The following is a 19,792-nucleotide window of genomic DNA, read 5'->3' as shown; positions in this document are numbered from 1 at the left end:
TTTAGTCACTACAAAATAATGCTGTCAATGTGAGTTGATGCTGATGTCAGAAGAAAAATCCAACCATGTGATGACAGATGTAACCTCACATCATAAATTTGGTATGTCTCTGAGTCTGACCATTGCAAAGATACGACAAGTAGGAACCCAACACACGGGTACCTTACCCTCACTGTTCGATCATGCTGCATAAATTTTTGACCAGAAGATTTGATTCCTGTACCATAAGGTTACAAGGTGAATGAATACAAGGGTTACATATTAAATGCCTTTGGACAAGTCTCTATGTTGGCAATTGCTTTGATGCTTCCTGTTTTATTCTATTTTATTTTTGGAAAATGAAAGATACAAGATGAAATATAAAAATGTTCAAACTATCAAGTTTTTTTAACCATCTATTTGATTTGATTTAGTTTTTAAAACTTAGATAAATGAATTATTTAATTTCTTAAATTAAAACAGCACGTACTATATCTAGTAAAAATCAGACATTCTACATTAACATCAATAAATCCAGAACTGTTTATAATTAATTAAAGCAGATAAATTTATCATTTGAGTCAATTCCTTGCTGATTACTATCCATTTTTGAAGCCATGGAATGATGCTGGAGAACATTCAGTTCACTTTAAAGCTTGTTTGTGGATGGTTTCAACAAATGTGTGAACATTGGCTTATCCTTTTTCACCACTTGTCAAACCAAATGAAGATTTTAAGGACCCCATAAGTCGAGTGGCTGGTCAAAAGCATTTCTTTGTGTGGATAGCCAGATTCATTGATCTTGGAGCTAGAAGAAGAAATAATTGAAACTAATATACCTTGGCAATGACCAGACAATCCTTATCTTAGAAAGTTCTTTATGGATATGTTAGGGGTTTGATGGGGACTGATCATGTGAGATAACCCCACTACCAACCAGTCGATGACCTGACTATTTTGTAGTTAAACTACCTGCTATCAGGTTTAGAGAGGAACTCTGTTGACGAAAATTTTCTCATTCACTACTGTTACACACCCAATTGTAACTCTCCAACTACATGTCACTTTCCCTTGCCATCTCTTGTTTGTAAGCTGTTTGCTTCGGATTAGGTTTAGAAAGGGGAATATTGCTTTTGAGTTGCATAGGCTTTAAGGAATGAGTAGTGGGCATCACTGCTTTTGCTTTTGTTTTAACTTTTTCTCCAAGTTGTCACCATTTTTCTTTTCAGAACGAAAGTCACTTTATGAAATGATGATGGGAAGTCCTTAAGAAGCCCAAAAGCCCATGGGTCCAAATTCATGGGCCCACAGGATCATCAACCCTTAACTCCTTGGTTTAGGTCACAGCCCAAAAACGCAAGCCATTCCTTCCCAAAGCAAAGTTACGATGAAGAGATTAGACGTAGGAAATTAGAACAAAGAAGGAAATGATTTGGACCATTGTCAATTGCATGCAGTAATTATGAGGGCATGGTCCTACAACTTACAAAAATGGTCTTAAACCCGAACTCCCTCATGTGGGTGACACCAATAATTATATGTGTTCCATTCAGCTGCTTCCAATCACCAAATGGTTGAATCCTTGAACTGGTTTGCCCATTTTCACATGTCATCAAACGCATTGTACAAAGGGAACAAATCAAATTAGGCAAACATCCAATTTGGAGTTATGAGAATAAGACGCTGCAAAAAGACTTCAAATGCCTAACGACAAACCAAGTTGTGTCAAATTAGGCCCTCTATCATTGAAGTTCTAACATCCCATCAAGCTTTGCTCCCTATAGTTACAGCTGCCCCATTGTGGAGCAGAGCAGGTATTTGTAAGCCAATTCCGCAAGCTATATCCCACATCATACAAATGTAATCTCTTTCTTTTTCCTCACATGGCATGTGAACTGTGAAGTGATTTGCTGCAAAAATTGATATAAACCTACCGCTGTGAGAAAGATGAAATACCATCAGATGAGTTCTGACCCTTTTAGGACTTTTAGTTTGGCCCTGGTGGACCATTAACTCCAAATTCTAGATTCAATAGAGTCAGATTTAATCATGGTTTCAGATTGTAGGAAAAAGACTTTGTGAGAGCTATGGGTTGTTCAATTAAGTAGCATTCCCGCTGGAAGGCAATAAAAAACAATGTCCTAGAAAACTTCTGATATGAATGAAATAGAAACAAATTCGAGACTTGAACATCTTAGTTTCGACAATTGTCAATCAAATATCCATGAAAACTAGCAAGTCCAAGCCAGTATTTGCCATTCAATGATGTTTTAATTGACAATATGAGATATGGAGAGGTTAATCCCAGGAAAACCAAGGGACTTTCATCCCTTAAGAGGGATTAATCAACACACAAGTTACAGCTGTAGGTCCGTATAGGGGTGGCCATCATTGCCATCACACCTCATATGAAAACCATTAATAATAGCTCTTACAAGAACAAAGGGAACAAAACAGAAAAAAAAAAAAGAAAAGTAAAAGGGAGTTACAAATTCCAATCTCTTTACACACTTACAAAAGTATCTTAATTTTGTTAATCACCATTTTTGAAGAAGAATATCCCTATTCAAGCCTTGTGAGGGGGGCATTGATAGCACTTGGTGAACAAGCCAAATGTATCAATCTGTTGTATGAAATTGAGCATGCTTGCCCATCCACCAAACCCGAATCCCACAATCAAAACCCATACCACTACAAAGGCATTCATGGAGTACATGCCAGCCCAGCCTCCTAGGAATGATGGTGGTCTCTCCACTGCATTCTGCCAAGAGAAGAAAAGGAAAAAGAAAAAGAATATTAGTTAAAAACTTAAAAGAGCTCAATAAAGGTAGCTTTATTTGAGGATAATGATTATGAGAATTAAAGATGCCTTACCTCTCGGGCGGCTGCAGGCGCAAAAGTTATCATGTGAGCTAATGAAGGAATTATGTAAACGGTGAAGCTGACAAGGAGAGATCCAACAGTGGAATTGATAGGGCCAAAGAAAGGGAAGATAATTGCCAGGAACCAAATTGGGATCACCACCGGGAGTCTAGCCAGTGCCCTCTTGAACAAACTCTTTGTTTCATGAACCCCAATGAATTTCTCCCACACAAAGTATAGAGGAGTGCAGGCAAATCCAAATGTAATAAACTGAAACAATTAATATTTATGCAGAAGATGTTAATCCAAACCCGAGCTTTATTCACTCAAATTGAAACAATTAGTAGTACAAGTTTTCATTAGCTTTATGAAATTATGACTCAATTGTAAGTTTTTTTTTTTTTTATAATTTAGAGAGAGGAGATTTGAACCCTACTTATTAGGTAGGGGATTATACACCAACTAATAAATCAAATGCTAGGATACTGACTTAACTGTAAGTTAATTTAATACTTATATTAATAAGATAAATTCATAATGGAAATAGTAACCTGATGAATGAGCATGAGAATAATAGCAGTATCTCGGAATCCAGTCCTTGGGAGCAATGATAAAGCATTGGCATGGGTAAGAAGCAAGTCACCAAAAGCCCAGTAAACAGCGGAAGCTGATGGTAAAGTTAGGGTTAACACATAAAGTGTAGCTATCAAGTATATCATCTTGAACTTTTGTGGCTTCCACATCGCATGCATAATCTCCCTACACATATAAACATTTTAACAATGATTAAAAACCAAGTTTTATATCGCTTTTGTTTTGAGCAGTTTCTTTACTGCAATCAATTTTTCACTGGAAGAGGTTTCATCATGCGTTTTGGTACAGGCTACTGATCTGAACATATTCCCTCGTCTAGGAAGCAATAATTTGAGGTCAATATGTTGTGAATTCTTGTAAGCATTTGGACATATAAAGATTTATGTTAAAAAAAGTAAAGATTTGAATGTTTGATTTTATGTACGTAATATAGCAAGTATTGGATCCTCACACTGTGACAGCATGTCCACCAAAGGTGTAGAGAATGTTGGTGGCTCCTGTGAAGTAGAGAACCATCTTGGTTGGCCCTGAGTGCTTCACTCCCTCAATCTTCACATGTAAAAACAAAAAGAAATTATGAGGAGAATAAAACATGACAGATTCTTTTTAAAAAAAATCAAAAAATAAAAATAGAAGAGCTGTTATGTCAAGTACCTGTCCATGGATAAGGGAAGCAATTGTCAGGTACCATGCAGTGTAAGAAGTCATGATGAGGCCCAGAAATGACCAAATTCTGTAGTTATGGAATGAAGGAATAAACACAGTTGTTGCACAGCAGGCGCCAAAAATGTACGTCCAAGTTCTCTTGTCAAGGTTGTCATTTATATAATAGATGTTGCTGTAACATTAATGGAAATCAGAACAAAGTGGATAATATCACCCCATAAAACATCCAAATGGAAAGAAAACATTTGCGTTAATTATGAATTATTATGATTCATATAGTTTATCATATTACTTCCCCCAGCACATTTACCTTGCACAGGCAATTAACTGAATCACAGATCCAAACAGAAGGAAAGTGCAGTTGAAAAGAAGCCCTACGTTTCTCCAATGTTTCCCCAACAACCCATCAAGAACTTCAAACCACTGCAAGCAGCAAGTAAAAGCAAGGAAATTGAAAAAATAACTCAAAAAAATCGTAACTTTTTCCTTTTTTTTCAAACACTTTTAAGTATGCACTTCAAGCATTTGACTCATTGATTGATATATGATCTTTTTACTTAAAGAGCAAATTCAAATCCCTTCCTTTTATTATAAAAAATAAAAAACTTTTTAAGTATGAAAAAGTAGACTAGCTACTTGCTAGGTCAGGTCTTTAGAGTCTCTTCACCTGAATTACATGATTCCTGAAATCAACCTTCTCTCTTTCCTTCCTTGTTCTGTACTCAACATAAAGTACACTTATAAGGTATGCTGTCCAGCTTCCCATCAGGCCATAGAATAATTGAAATAGAATCCCAGATAACATTCCCAGTTGTGAGAATGAATATGGCAGTGTGAGTAGCACTTGAGCAACCTACAGTTTCATAACAAAGAAGCAAGTAAGCAACAGAAAAATTTAGCTCTTATGAGCTAGTATTAGTTTTTCTATGCCAAAATGTAAAAGAAAAAGGTTTGTGACAAGAGAAAGAGTGCCTGGTTAGAAGCACAGCTGAACCATGCATCATAGACTGAGCCACCGTGCCAAAACAACTTTGAAAATTTGCTCTTTGCAGAACTGGAATCCCCTTCTTCTCTTTCCATTTCTACATAGTTTCCAGCTACGATAGTTTCAACCTTCTCAGATGCCATGTTTTTCTGACTGTGAGACTCAGTGGCGATGTTGGGGCAGTAATGGACTAACTTGGAGTCTATTTTTATAGATGTTAGAAAGTTCTGCTTTCTCCTCTCTACTTGTTAAGCTGCTGCCGCAGCCTGCTGCTCCTTTCGTTAACCTTTAAAAAAATACTTAAAAGAAATGCTTGAGCAATAATTGAGTCACCCCACTGGGGACCTAGCTAGGTCACCCTTTGAACTGTAGACATATACTCTCAAGATCACATGCTCTTTCCAATGTTGGTTCTAGCTTTAGCTTTCATTGGTGGGTGATGTATATCTGTCCCCCACGGGTGACAGGCTTATTTCACTGTTCTTTGTTCTTTTGGACCTGACGGGAAGGTGATGGGTCCAGGCTCTCATGCATTGCACGAGCGGGGTGGCCCACTAGGGGTCCCATTTCATTACAAAGAAACCATGGAAATATTGATTGATCTTGAAATAGATGTAGAAAGAAAAATGTAGTATATAAAAAATAAAAAGTGAGAGAAAAAAAGAAATTTAATTTAGTCATGAAGGATTGAAAGGAGATACCCTTCAAAAAGAAAAGCAGAGTTGTGTATGAATATTAGGGGATGTGGGGGTCTGCTAAAGATGGAGTGAATGATTGCTTCGAGGGTGAGCTTTGGTGCTAAACATCATTAGTACCACACGTGTGCCAACTGGCTTTATAAAAGGATTTTCATCACCTTCTTCTCTTTTCTGTGTATGGTCTTTCGGATTTTAGGGGTCTAAACCAAGATTGAAGGGGTTGATTAGATCAGAATTTTTCTTGCGACTTAGTGTCTTTTCTCTTTGGCCCATTTGATTAGGCATCCCAACCATGATCTTGAAATCCTCCCCAGCATGTTAAAATTAGGTGGCCTTATTTAAAATCTGGCGACATGTTCAAATTACGGGAATAATTGAGTTGGGATGTCATGTTTCACCCCTGTTTAATTCTATAATTTTGGTAATTCAGACCATGAGTAAAACAGGGCTTACCCTATATATAACATGGCATTAACTTTACTTCTTTCAAGTGTTGGAGAAATCAAAGAACCATTTTGAAGAATTGAGTTTGCCTAAATACTTAGTCCATACATCATCATCATCCACACATATACAATAGCCATTTTCCATTTTTGCATGCTTAGCTTTGTGGCAAACATGACAAAGATATAAGTGAGAGAGCCTCCTAGGATTTCTATTGTTGGTCCTGTCCAAGCTTGTGCTATCAGGCAATCCATCAAGCATGCAAAGCCAATGGATCGGAGCTTCTTAATTGCAATCATGTTTCCTCTTTTGAATTATTTTCACCAGTTAATTAGTAATGATGTAAAAACTGAAGGAATTTTCACCAAAAACCTTTTCACCAATTAATCCACTATTCATCGGCAAACAGTAATATTTTGTTGTTAGGCTGTTAGATCAATGCTTTAAGATCATAAACAAGTTAGGCAAAAGGTAATTAGACAGCTCGAAAATGATACTTGTCATTATTTTGACTGCCTTTAATCAAACAGCTTTCACAATTAAAACACAATCAACCAGCTTTCTTCTTCTTTTTTTCTATTACGTAATGAACAATACAATTCAGCTTTGCATCAATCATAATCATCTCCGAACCTTTTTTTTTCTTCTTTTCCAAAACCACCCGTAGCTTTCTCCAGGATTCTAAATATCTCTAAAATACAACATGGAATATCTCCCTGCACTACCGCAAATAGTTCAAGTCCTGCAATTCATAAGTTACTCGCCTTAATTTGCTTAGTTTCCTTGTTGCCTTTTCTCATGAACAATCTAAATATCTACAATATTCTATGAACTAATTATTACACTTATTACGTTATTAAAGAGATTTTTCGTATACGTAATTATAAATTCATTTTAAATTTTAAGAGAACATTTGATTCACGAAATAAATAGAGAAAGAATTGAGTAATTATCTTATAAGAATAAAATAAAGTAAAAGTAATTAATTATCATATAGTTTGGTTCATAAAATAAAATTATCATTTTAATATTATTTTATTATTTGGTTGACAAGAAAAATTTGGGAATAACTAAGATTAAATGATAAAATGAAAAAATATACCCTTTATTAACATTTAGAGTGCATTTTGTCAAAAAATAAAACCCCTAAGAATAAGTGGTAAGACAAAATTAGTCTTTACTATAATTTAATAAATATTATCACCAAAATACTCTTTATTTAACGCTTAAATAATATTTTCATCAAAAGACAAAAATTCTAGTGTGATGTTAAGTTATATTTAAATGTGAGGTAGTAGGATGCAATAGAAACATAAATAACATGGGCAATTTTAGTTATGCTTTCAAATCAAAATATTTACGTGTCAATCTAAAAGGAAAATTGCTGATAACTCTAAATTCCTATACGCTTATATACCAAGTGCATCTAGATCTTGACCCACTTCACATGTGAAAGTATGAGAACAGAGGCCACTCTTTCTGGGAAAAAAAAATGGGGGACCAAACACCTGCCTAAAGCTCAAAAGTTATTTCGAATACCCCACTTTGACTTGGAGAGAGTACTGGATTACTGATACATCATTTTTTTTCTTTTTTTCTTTTTTTTAAGTTCCAACATGATCAGCTGATGATTTTGGTTTTGTTTGGATGCGGGGAAAATGAGTGTGGACGATAAAGATACGGGACCTTAAATTAGATGGGATGTGGACAATTAAACCCATGGATTCCTCGTCGGCAAACAAGTTTCACACAAATCATGTAATTGTGCAACTTGACTTGAATAATGGAAAATACCTTTGAAATTCTGGAGATCCTAAGTTTATAAACGGTGAATGATAATAAAAAGTAACGCAATTATGGATAATCATGAAATCTCTAAGTACGGCACTTCACTCTCACAGTTGCTCATGTTTCAATGATGTCATGCTAAATTCATGAATGGCAATTTTCTACCTGGAAAAAGAATACCTTTGGGTGGAAAAAGCTTTTCAATGGCTGCATTGTCCCACGTACTTAAAGATGCATGATTATTGATCTATCTATGCCTTTTTTCTTTTTTCCTTTTTCTTCTTCGATATTTGATCAAACCAATCAGATAAATTGAAAAGCAATCGAGTTTCCGATCGTGTTTCAATTATTTTACCTTGAATTATGGTGTGATGATGATCCTTGTCCAAGCCCATGTTACATCTACTGTGATACAAAACCCTACTCTCTCTGCGAATTGTGATATGCCAAGTCAAGTGCAACTAGATACTTGAATTGAAACCCCATCACCCAAATTTTCCTTTTTGCCTTGGGATCAATCATAGGCTAACTGGTTTATCATCATGGCCCATCGAACGTGGATGGGCTCTGACCAGAATCTAGCTTGGTCCAGCCAACGATTGGGTAACAACAGCCATTGCTCCATGTTCTCTGGCCTCTTTTTTTTCTTTTTCTCCAAAAGTTCAAGGTCAGCACTGTGCTTTGAAAACTGCACTGAGTTTCATATTTTGATGATATCTCCAAACTCCAAAGCAGATCGGTATCATCTTCATTTTGGTCCTCAAAGTACTAAAGCTAATGGTTAATGGTCCCATAAGAACCAGCACTCCAGCTGAAGTGTTTCACAAGAATCAAAAAGAAAAATGTGTATTGCTTTTTCCGTTCAAGTACTATAAAGTTAATGGTTTATTTCACTTTTTTTCATTTTATTTTTCATCTCATTTATGTACCTCTCTAGCAATTTATTTAGATGAGCTTGATTTACAGGCTCCATCGCAAAGGTTGATCCAAAACCGCAGCTTGATATTCTGTCCCCAATCAGCCCATAAAAGATTTATAGTAGCCTCAGTTGGGCTTTGACTTTGAGCAAGGGACTACAAATGCAATAGCAGGCTCATAAATATTTGTATCTCAATGGGTCCTTTGTAACGTCGAAGGAGGATAAAATTTTGACGTTAGGAGCTGTGAAAACTTTGCTTATAACCCCAAAGCCTGGTAGTGATGTTTGTCTTTGAAACGTACCAAGTGAGATAGATACATGGATACATAACAAATAATTCACCCCTGAATGAATAAGAAAAAATAGTTATACAAAATTTGCTGCAGTGCAGTTTCTTTTTCGACTAAAGCAGAGTTTTGTACTCGTCAGTGAGAATATCTGAACAGCTAATTGGGTGAAGAAAAGAAGAGGCAAACGTGACAACAATTGCCGACCAAATCATATCTAAGGATATGTATAGTATTAGAAACAGAGCTTTCTTGACATGAAATCTTCCCGTCACACTGACTCATAGCCACATGGCTCACAGAATTTTAACGATTAGAAGCTGTAAATTAGAGGAGCTCCTTTTCAGCTTGGCCTACCTTTAAGCTCCTTTTACTTGGTTGAGCTTTTGCCTGCATAGCCAGAAGATCTTCCCGAATTTAGGAAGTCATGACAGATCTATGCGAGAGGCTTTTAAGTGCATTTGCAAAAGTATTGAATGTCAACCACATATTGATATTTTCTAATAAATAAGGTCTATGGGCATCTTGATGGTGCATGCAGGAAATATTGTGTTTCATATATCCTTTGATTTGTAGGAAAGAAATTCAAATTTAATTTTTTGGATAAGATAATTTGTATATTTATTATTGGATCAAATGTTTGAGTGTAATGTTATAAAAGATTAATAATCATCAAAATTTGTAATGCAAAAATAATAAATATATATTGATTTCCCTCAAAATACAAATACAACAATGAATATCACCAAACCTTGCATATAAATACTAGGATAATATAATCTTCTTTTAAGGTTTTGTTAAAGAGATCACTTCTAAGAGAAAGTGAAGAACTGAGGTGAATACTGTTTTTCCTTTTCGATCACATTATGCCGATGTTGGTGGAACTAGGGTGTCCGAAAATTAATACTTACCCAAAAAGAGGAAAGAAAAAAACAGGATTGTCAAAAAAATTTGATGGTAAAGATAGGCTATAACCAATGAGGCATCAGTATGTGGCAGATTCTGTCGGCCCATGGTGGGCATTAAAAGTGAAAGAGAATTGGAACCTGAATAAACTTGCGGGAAAGGATTAGGAAAAGAATCATGTAGCCTCTGGGGAAAAGCCTTCTTGATGTAGTTAATGCTTCGGGTTTTGACTATTCCCGCCCTTCCTCCGCACGTATTCTTCACCCCCTATTGCTTTAAATGCCTGCTGCAATAATTTTTCAAATGACTCAGTACAAAGACCCCCCCTACATAGAGAGAGGGAGAGGGAGAGAGAGAGCGAGGCATTAACAGATGGATTTGCTTTCACCGCTTGTGTTGGTAATGGCAATGCTTTTATCAGGTAATTAGTTCTGTTAATTCTTTGGATAAGCTCTCTCATTTGCTACAATAATTTAATGAAATATAGTTTCTTAGATTTAGCTTAGGTGAATTGTGAAGACAAGAGTGGAAGGAATTTAGATAAGGATATATTATAGGTTCAATTCTCAGACTCTTATATAGCACAAAGATGAAAATATTGTAACAGTAACATTTGTCACGTTCTTATTGGAAACCATTTTACTGCATTTCCCTTCTTCTATGACTGCATTGAGATATTGCCTAATAAGTAAAATTCCTAGTTGATCGTATACTTGCATTTCGATCTGCACCTTTTTCCTCTTTCTACTGTTAACACATGCATTACTTTATACGCAAGTCATATGATGAATTTTAACTGGAAATGCATGCTTTCATCCTCCCTCTCATTTTTTTTATACAGATATCAACTACTGGTCTTCTTTTTAATTTTTCTTGGACTTGGCAGGGCCAAAAATGTATGAATGTGCAAGAATCTTCACCATACTAAACAGTTGCAAGGAAACAATCTGGCCTGGAATAACCCCTGGTGACAACTTTAACGGTGGAGGTTTTGCACTAAAACCTGGCCAATCTATTGTCTTTCAAGCCCCAATAGGTTGGAGTGGCCGCATATGGGGTCGAACCGGTTGCAAGTTTGACAAAAATGGCAATGGTCCATGCCAGACAGCGGACTGTGGCAACACCCTTAAGTGTTCAGCCTCAGGCAAAACCCCAGCATCACTTGCTGAATTCACCCTTTCTGAATTAGATTTTTACGATGTTAGCCTAGTTGATGGATTTAATTTGCCACTAGCTGTTACACCCATCAATGGTAGGGGAAACTGCACCGTTGCAGGATGTGATTCAGACCTGCGGAAAAGTTGCCCCTCCGAGCTGAGTGTGAAGGCCAATGGGAAGGTTATAGCTTGCCGAAGCGCCTGCGACATATTCAACACCGATGAGTATTGCTGCAGAGGGCTATATGGGAACCCTGTGGTTTGTCAACCAACATATTATTCCAAGAAGTTCAAGTCTGCATGTCCTACTGCATATAGTTATGCATATGATGATCCTACCAGTATTTTTACATGTTCTGGACCAGATTATGTGATCACCTTCTGCTCAACCAGGTTGGTATATCCATTTCCCTAATCTTTCAGGTCTTATGACTTGGATAAACAGCATTAACAAGTAGAGATCTTAACCAGTTTGATGCTAGATTAAATTCAGTTTCATTCATTTCACCTAGCATATCAAGAGAAGTCTATTGCTGCTAAAATAATTGCAACTTTAAGTCAAGTGGATTTTCCATCCTAGAAAGGAAGGATTGATGAATAATCAATCACCCAAAGCTAATGAAGCCCACCCATTTTATCATCTCTTGGTGACCCTGGTCAAAGAAATGCATCTCCTATTAAGTAACCCGTAAAAGCTATTTTCATGTGTTTTTAAGTCCTCTTTTTTGTATGTTCTGCTGACATATTTGGATTGAAATCTTAGTAGCTAGTCTCCCTTTGATTAACCATTTATGAATTAAACATTTCTTGTTCATTTAAGGAATCAAACGGTATGCACTTACCATGATCACAAGCTCATCTGCAAGAACAAAGCAAATGGCACAAATCCATTGATGGGAACATGGTGGTCTGCTATGCTTGCACTGCTATTAGTGGCTAGCCTGTGGTTCAAACTATAAGAAAAACCAATCTTTGTTTTGGGAAATAGTACAACGATTTTTTTTTCTCTAACATGGCAAAGAATGTATAACGGTATATAAATATAATTCATTCTTTAATTTCTTTTATTTGAGAAGCAAAATGTATAACGGTATATAAATATAATTCATTCTTTAATTTCTTTTATTTGAGAAGCAAAATTGAACAACTAATGTCATTACTTCTTATGTAAATTAATTAAATATTCTTTTCTTGTCCCTTTACTCTGTTTCGTGAATCTAATTGATTCAAGTCAAGATTAAGAAAGGCAATTAATGGAATTTTATTGTGTACCCGATTCGATTAAACCTGATTAATACGGTTTTTGATAATTATAAATAAATGCAGTCATACAAATATGTTTTGAATAGTAAAATTAATACTCTAAATGGATAATTATATTTTATTTTATACGAGTAAACTTGATTAATATTGTTTTGAATAGTAAAATCAATATTTAATACAAATTTTAATAAAGTTCATATTTGAGAGTTAAGATACTCGATATTCAAATTCATTTATATATTAGTTGATATGGATATGGCTACCCGACCCGAAAAAAACTGTTTAAAACTCGTTGAAAAATTTAAATTCTTCCAAATTTTATGATTTGAACCTTGTAAAATCCATCGACTATCTCAATATCTTAGTTGATGTTATGATTTTGTAATAACTTAACAATATAATATTGATATGATTCCTCTTAGGCATTGAAATATAAAACTTGACAATGTAATATTATGATTTTATGGTTGATATTTTATTTTAAATTTTAATTGTTATTTTTTGTTTGATTTTAGAAATATGTTATTAATTTTGAGCTTATTTTGTAATATTAAGGATTTTCCTTTTCTTAAAAATATTTGTAATAGTGTATTGTAATTTATATAATTAAATTTTTAGATCGGGTCGGGTCAAATCCAGGTTTTTAATTGAGTATTGATAAAAATGAACCATAGATTGAAGGGCCGAAGCTCATAAATTAGAGCCCATTCCAAGTCCATTTTCCCTTTCTAATGACTTTTTATCTTAGAACTGGCCTAATAAACAAGCATGATATTAAAAAAAAAAGAAATAACTAACGAAAATATATACAATCGGATCTCTCTCTATCTCCGAAAAATTTCAGAAATCTGTAAAAGAAAAAAAATAAAAAAATAAAAGAGGGAGAAATGGCGAGTGGTGGAAAAGTGTCCTTCAAAGTCACTCTTACCTCCGATCCAAAGCTCCCTTTCAAAGTGTGAGTTTTCCATTTTTTGCCCCTTTTTGTTCGAGTGCTTGATTTGATTTTCTCAATTTTTGGTTATTAATCTCGATTTATTATTATATAATTATCGAAATTGCAGGTTTAGCGTTCCTGAAGCAGCCCCGTTTACAGCTGTCTTGAAATTCGCAGCCGAGGAATTCAAAGTCCCTCCCCAAACCAGCGCTATCATCACCAATGGTAAATCAATTCTGTCGTCGGACTTGTTTTGATGTTTTTTTGAAGTATTAATTTAATCGATTGTTTAATACTATTTTTTTTGCATGTGATTTTCAGTTAATTAATTCATTATATATTATTTGTTAAATACAGAATTTGGGAATTTAGAGGTGGAAACAAGCTCAGATAAGCAAATTTGTCCTCTTCTTATTTTAGGGAAAAAAACAAGAATTTCAATATAAATGAGATGAATTAGACGGAATTTATCGTACTAAAGAATATTTAAAAATATACGTGTTAAATTAGTTTATTGAGTTTTATAATTTGGTAGAATTGGACAGATAGTGTATGGGTGTTGGAAAAGAAAAAAAAAATTCTCAATTTGTCTTGAAAATTTGTCGAGTGCATTTTGTTTATAAATTTTCCATGAAGTTGTTTCAATTTTTTTTTTTTGTTTCTCATGTTGGCCAATCTTTTTGTTCTTTGCTGTATGTCCTTGTTTCCCAATTTGGCATTCCTAACCAGATCCTGAAACAGTAGACACATGGTCTGCGAAACCAGTTAGCATATGCTTGTTAGTGCTTGCAGACATTGTTTTAATTGCTTGAGAAATTCATGGTCTATGATGAAAGGGGATGCATTGTCTCTTTATGTGGAATTTTTTCTTCCTAGCTGCGACTAGATATGCAATTTACAGGGGGCTAGGTTTTATTGATATGTAATGACGAAGTCATATAGAGGTGGACCTTTCCATCATTGAGATGTACTTGTAGTTTGTGTAGATATGGTTATTCATTTAGATCAGTAAAATTATCCAGCTGGCAAAGATAACGAAAAGATATTGCTTGGTCTGGAGAAACCCATTAAAAGTTTCTGAAAATTTCTCCATGTTTGAAATGGAGCCTCCCCTTTTGGTTGAACTTTGCATCTGTTAGTCAATAAGTTGTCCTTCACTTTCTCAAATTCCAGCTAAGGGGCAGTACTCATTATAATTTATGAGACCTGGTTCTCATAAGGATCATTTGACTTTTCGAGCTCATAAACATGGATCTGGAATCTAGATTCTTAGATATAAAGAGAGAGTCTGAGTTGGTCTTCACTAAGTTGGTAGTGCCCGAGTAAGTTTTTTGAACTTCAAATAATTGAACAAAACAATGAAAAGTTACATCATGTTTGGATGTATTAGTCATCTAGGTAGCGTATCATTAAAGCAAAATAACATTATGAATTAATTCAATCATTGTGAAATATAACATTTATAAACAGCTTTGGCTCCCTCATTTCTATAATTTCTTTTTAATAAGCCTAGTTGCAATGTGCAATGTTAAATATGAATGTATATATAATTGCGAACAGACAGACACGTGAACTCTATGATGTTAGATATCTAAATATCTTCATCCTAATTCATAGATTAGTTTATATTTGAATTTATTGTTAATTGAATTTTATGTCTTTCTTGAATACAGATGGTGTAGGAATCAATCCTCAGCAAAGTGCAGGTACGCTAGTACTTGTTGTTAACTAGTTTTATTGTTTTAGAGTGTCATTTTTTTTGCTCCTTATCTAGTCTCGTGGAATTTTACCTTTCTTCTTTTATGTGTTTTCTTTAAATTTATTCTTGAGATTAGATCCATACTGGCTTTTGACTAAGCATCTGCATTTTGATTTTTGGGGAACCTGGTGTATAATAGTAGTTTAGGATCTGCCAAAGAGAATTAGGAATATTTTATATCATTTAGGCAGACTGGCTTCCTCTGCAAGTTATTAGCTGTTATTCCAGACTTTCAGAAAAGCTTCATGCTGTGAATATCAGTTATGTCCTTGCTTTTCCTATCTGTCTTCGTCATGCCTCACCTTTATGATTGATGGATTCCAGACTTTCAGAAAAGCTTCATGCTGTGAATATCAGTTATGTCCTTGCTTTTCCTATCTGTCTTCGTCATGCCTAACCTTTATGATTGATGGAAGCTGAGAATAGCAAATTAGCAAAGTATGCTCAGTAATACGAAAATCTATGATGGACTTTATTTTACCATAGTGTACTATGTCTCATCATGTCCATCCTCCGTTAATTTAGTGAGTCCAATCTTCTCCTATTCTTTAATTGCATACAAGCTGGCAGGGGTGAGTAAATGGGTGAATTGTGTAATTTGATCTGTCATACTTAAGGATCAAATGGACCAAATATTTTTAGAAAACCGACCAAACATAAAGAACAACCAAACCGACTAAACATAGAATTGGTTTAGTTGGTTTGATTTTGGACCAACGGATCAAAATTTTATCACTTTCTTAATAAATTATAATATTAAAACTTATAAACTTCATCTATAATTATAATATATATAAATTATGTGTAAATTAAATATAGATATGTATAATATATTACTTTATTATATATATAATTAATGACATAACTTATATGTTAAATATTTTAATTTTTATATTAAAATTTATATAATAATAACTAGTTATAAACAATATATTAAAAAATGAGGATGATAATTAAAAAAATTATTAAGTGTAATCATATAAATAAAGCTTATTATAAGTTACAGTGAAATTTATGTATAAATTAAATATATGTATTTATATATATATAATATGTATTATTTTATTATGTATATATAAAATTAATGATATAATTTATATTTTATAATGTTTTATATCAAAATTTGTATAAATAATAACTATTTATAAACAATATGTTGCAAAAACTAAAGTGATAATTAATAAAATTATTTAGTGTAATCATAGAAATAAAATTTATTATAAGTTATAATAATGTTTATGTANTTATATAAATTTTTTTTTTTTTTTAAATTATATATATTTATAATTTTATATTACAAAATATTATTAAAATGTAATAATTATAAAATATTAATATGTAGGATATTTACTATCATATATTATAATATTAACAAATAAGTTATATCATTTAAAATATATAATTTGTAATTTTATATTAAAATAAATTTAAATAAATATTTAATTAAAATTAAATTCCTATGATTATGATTTGTATACGTATATATAATAAACTAATATATTTTAAGTATACTATTAATTAAATAGTTTACTATCAATTCTTCTTAATATATATAAAAATATTATATATTATATATATAATATATTATAAAAAATTAATTTGATTTTTTGGATGTATTAGTTTAAAAATTTTAAAACCGAGAACCGAATAAAAAATCAATTAGATTAAATATTTTGAATCAATTGGTCCAATGAATCAATTAGACTAAACCGTTTTACTCAAATCACATTTGATTTTAATAAGTAATTGGTCTGGTTTGATTTTACTCACCTTTTATAACAATGAAAATGTTTTGCACATGTCCTTTACAAGTTATGTTTACAAAATTTAATTGGCTTTGTCAGGAAATGTCTTCCTCAAACATGGTTCTGAACTTCGCCTGATACCCCGGGACAGGGTTGGAGCCTTTTGAATGGTGAAAAAACTTCATTGTTATCAGAGTGAAAAGACTTGTTATGACCTTTGATTATGGATCCATATTGTTAGCATCTTTGTACTTTTACTCAGGCGAAGAACAGAGCTATAATATATAACCATTAATCTTATGTATGGTGAATGGTAGTACTATGCCTTTTTCTTGTGCTGCTTCTGTTTTTGATTGCCCTCCAACAAGTTACCGCAGCAAATAAAATACAAAGATGCAAAGAATTACAACTTAGAAAATTGCTAACTTTGGAATTCATTCGTGGGCCTTTTGGAGTCACCCAAGTATATTCCCGGGATAAGTTCTACTCAGCGAACTCGTTCTAGTTCTCTTAGGCTACTGCCAACCACCGCAGATAAATGAGTTATATTTGATCAATAAAAACGCTGTGCCACCGCTAATGATGGTCTGCCGCTATCAATCGGCCAAAGTGCGTCTCTGTCCAATTCAATTGTGGCTTTTTTCACGCCAGAGTTGCCCGAAAATACTCTAATAGATTGAAGGCCAATGGCAATGGACGATTGAAGCTTTTGCCTTTCAGTCTGAATTGTGGTCGAACTCCATATCCGGAGACAGCAAAGTTGCTTCTAGTTTGTGGCTTCAAAAACAGGGAGCTGATGGAACCAAAGAAAAGTTGTTGCTGGTGTGTTTAACAAATTCAAAATCTTAGTTATTTGGGAGGGCTGGTTAGAGCATGTTTCCGCCCAGCACAGCAATAAAGAGAAATTTAATGTCTTTTAACTCTTCATTCTTAGCTTAATAATTGGAAACCACAATGAGGGCGCTGGAGTTGGTGTTCCGATTTTGATAAATCAAGGGGATGCTGCCAGCAGTTCCTAAGCAAAGCCACCTAACACCTAAGAAAAGTCTGCTCACTGCTTCCCCTCTACCCATTATCTGCCAGTGGGTGTTGTAAATGAGGTACTGGTCCACCATGGGCACAATAAATGTTTCTGGTCAGTTAATTTAGGCAAAGTAAGGACAAAAGCATTTAGGAGTTTTATTGTACTTAGAAATTACTCTAAAATTATAATTCTACTTGAACGTTAATAATAGATGCATACAAAATTAAATCCGAATGATTTTTTTAAAATTAAAAATGCACTTTAAAAATCATTTTTAAAATAAATCTATAAATAATTTAGACTTAATAAAAGGGCTGTTATTCTTTCTCTTATTAGTCTCTTTCAAAAAATGTAGCCAGAAAGAAAATTAACCCACGAAGAACAATGAATGAGCTCTTTGGTTATAATAAACTTACGTCTCCATACTAGCGTATCTACTGGCCTACTTAAGGAGAGTAGACCCAGGCAGTTCCCCAACTACTGTTTTTTTTTTATTTTTTATTCTGGCTCAAATGATTTAGTCGGTAGAGTTTGAAACATCGAACAAGAGCCCACATCTGAGACAAGCACTTCAACGGATCTCATATTGGGGAGGAGATCAAGATCTCCTCTACACTTACTTTCCAAAGGAATGGGATTAGTTTTGTTGGGTTTACAAGCTCTTGCTGATAAAAAAAGGAAAAACATATAGGATTAAAATAGAAAGTCAATTGACATATAAAAAGAAATCATTCATGTGCTAGCACACAATATTCTCTCTTTTATCTGTAATTTTATAAACTTTTCTGGATGCTAAGATAATTCAATTTGATGCCATAATTATTTTACAAGCATCAAACGTTAAAGAAAATAATTTATCTATATAAAATTTAAATTAATTAATAATTTGAATTTAAGTCTTTTAATGTCGCAATTTAAATTTAAAACGATGTTAAGTCCATAACACTTGGACTCAGTTAATTATTATATATTAATTATCTTCTACAGCATGATTCATTTACTAAGCACATACTTGGTTGACAATTATGCATAGTCAAAATGATTTTTTATTTTTATTTTGGACTTATCGGTTTTTTAACACGAGTGGGCTATCCGTTTGTACAACTCATAATATGTTAAGATCACATATTTTCATACCAAGATACCAGAATAAATAATCAGGTGATGTAAGCTGTTAATCGTTGCTTACAGAATGTAAATAGATTTTTAAAGCAAAAAAAAAAAAGAAGGGAGTAATATGAAGTAAAAGGAATTTTCAACTCGAATTTACGGAAAAGGCCTCACTGAGTCAACAAACATTCATAAAAGTTAGGGTAAATCGGTAAATTTAAAAGGTCCAGCTGCGGATCGTGCGATCCCAAGATAGCGGATAGAGCGGATGTCTCGGAAGAGTTTTCGGCTCCTGCTGTTGTGTCTTTTCACAGTTTGCCCCATGTGATGGCTCCACGTGGCACGTCCTTTGCTCCTTTTCACTTGCCTATTTTTCTCTTTTCTATTACAAATATGGATTTTCAATTTCTTTTTTTGCTTTTTGAGGCATCATATCATCTGTCTTTGTCGTCACTGGATGGGATGCAGGGCTCCACTGAGATAGTGAGAGTGACATGGATGACCATGATCTGAACTGTGTTTTCTGAGGCCCCGTTCCGCGCACTCATCACGGTGCAATTGGCACTTTTGAGGGCCAATCGTGCCGTACAAAAGTTTGGTTAGGCCGGCTTGGCTCACTGTAGCCGCACCGAGGTGCCCGGTCTCACTATGGACCAGGGGGTTCAGTGCTCA

The 19,792-nt window shown here is 34.0% G+C and overlaps 3 protein-coding genes across 3 annotated transcripts; 2 read left to right on the top strand and 1 right to left on the bottom strand.

Annotated features, from left to right (window-relative positions):
* LOC18592286 (auxin transporter-like protein 3) lies at positions 2,201-5,360 on the bottom strand. The gene is made up of 8 exons (XM_007018926.2): positions 5,074-5,360; positions 4,769-4,954; positions 4,412-4,524; positions 4,090-4,273; positions 3,887-3,984; positions 3,393-3,600; positions 2,854-3,111; positions 2,201-2,740 (listed from the first exon to the last, which is right to left on the bottom strand). The coding sequence occupies exons 1-8, from the start codon at positions 5,227-5,229 to the stop codon at positions 2,546-2,548; spliced, it is 1,398 nt and encodes a 465-aa protein (XP_007018988.2). The 5' UTR covers positions 5,230-5,360; the 3' UTR covers positions 2,201-2,545.
* LOC18592285 (thaumatin-like protein) lies at positions 10,456-12,361 on the top strand. The gene is made up of 3 exons (XM_007018925.2): positions 10,456-10,549; positions 11,015-11,678; positions 12,106-12,361. Exons 1-3 carry the CDS (start codon positions 10,501-10,503, stop codon positions 12,242-12,244), a joined length of 852 nt encoding a protein of 283 aa, XP_007018987.1. The 5' UTR covers positions 10,456-10,500; the 3' UTR covers positions 12,245-12,361.
* LOC18592284 (ubiquitin-fold modifier 1) lies at positions 13,313-17,325 on the top strand. Its single transcript, XM_007018924.2, has 4 exons — positions 13,313-13,503; positions 13,610-13,707; positions 15,156-15,188; positions 17,086-17,325. Exons 1-4 carry the CDS (start codon positions 13,436-13,438, stop codon positions 17,151-17,153), a joined length of 267 nt encoding a protein of 88 aa, XP_007018986.1. The 5' UTR covers positions 13,313-13,435; the 3' UTR covers positions 17,154-17,325.

The sequence above is a fragment of the Theobroma cacao genome, chromosome 8, assembly GCF_000208745.1.
Source record: "Theobroma cacao cultivar B97-61/B2 chromosome 8, Criollo_cocoa_genome_V2, whole genome shotgun sequence".
Classification (NCBI taxonomy): domain Eukaryota; kingdom Viridiplantae; phylum Streptophyta; class Magnoliopsida; order Malvales; family Malvaceae; genus Theobroma; species Theobroma cacao.
Note: the sequence above shows the minus strand (reverse complement) of the source record. Positions and strands in the feature narration are given on the sequence as shown.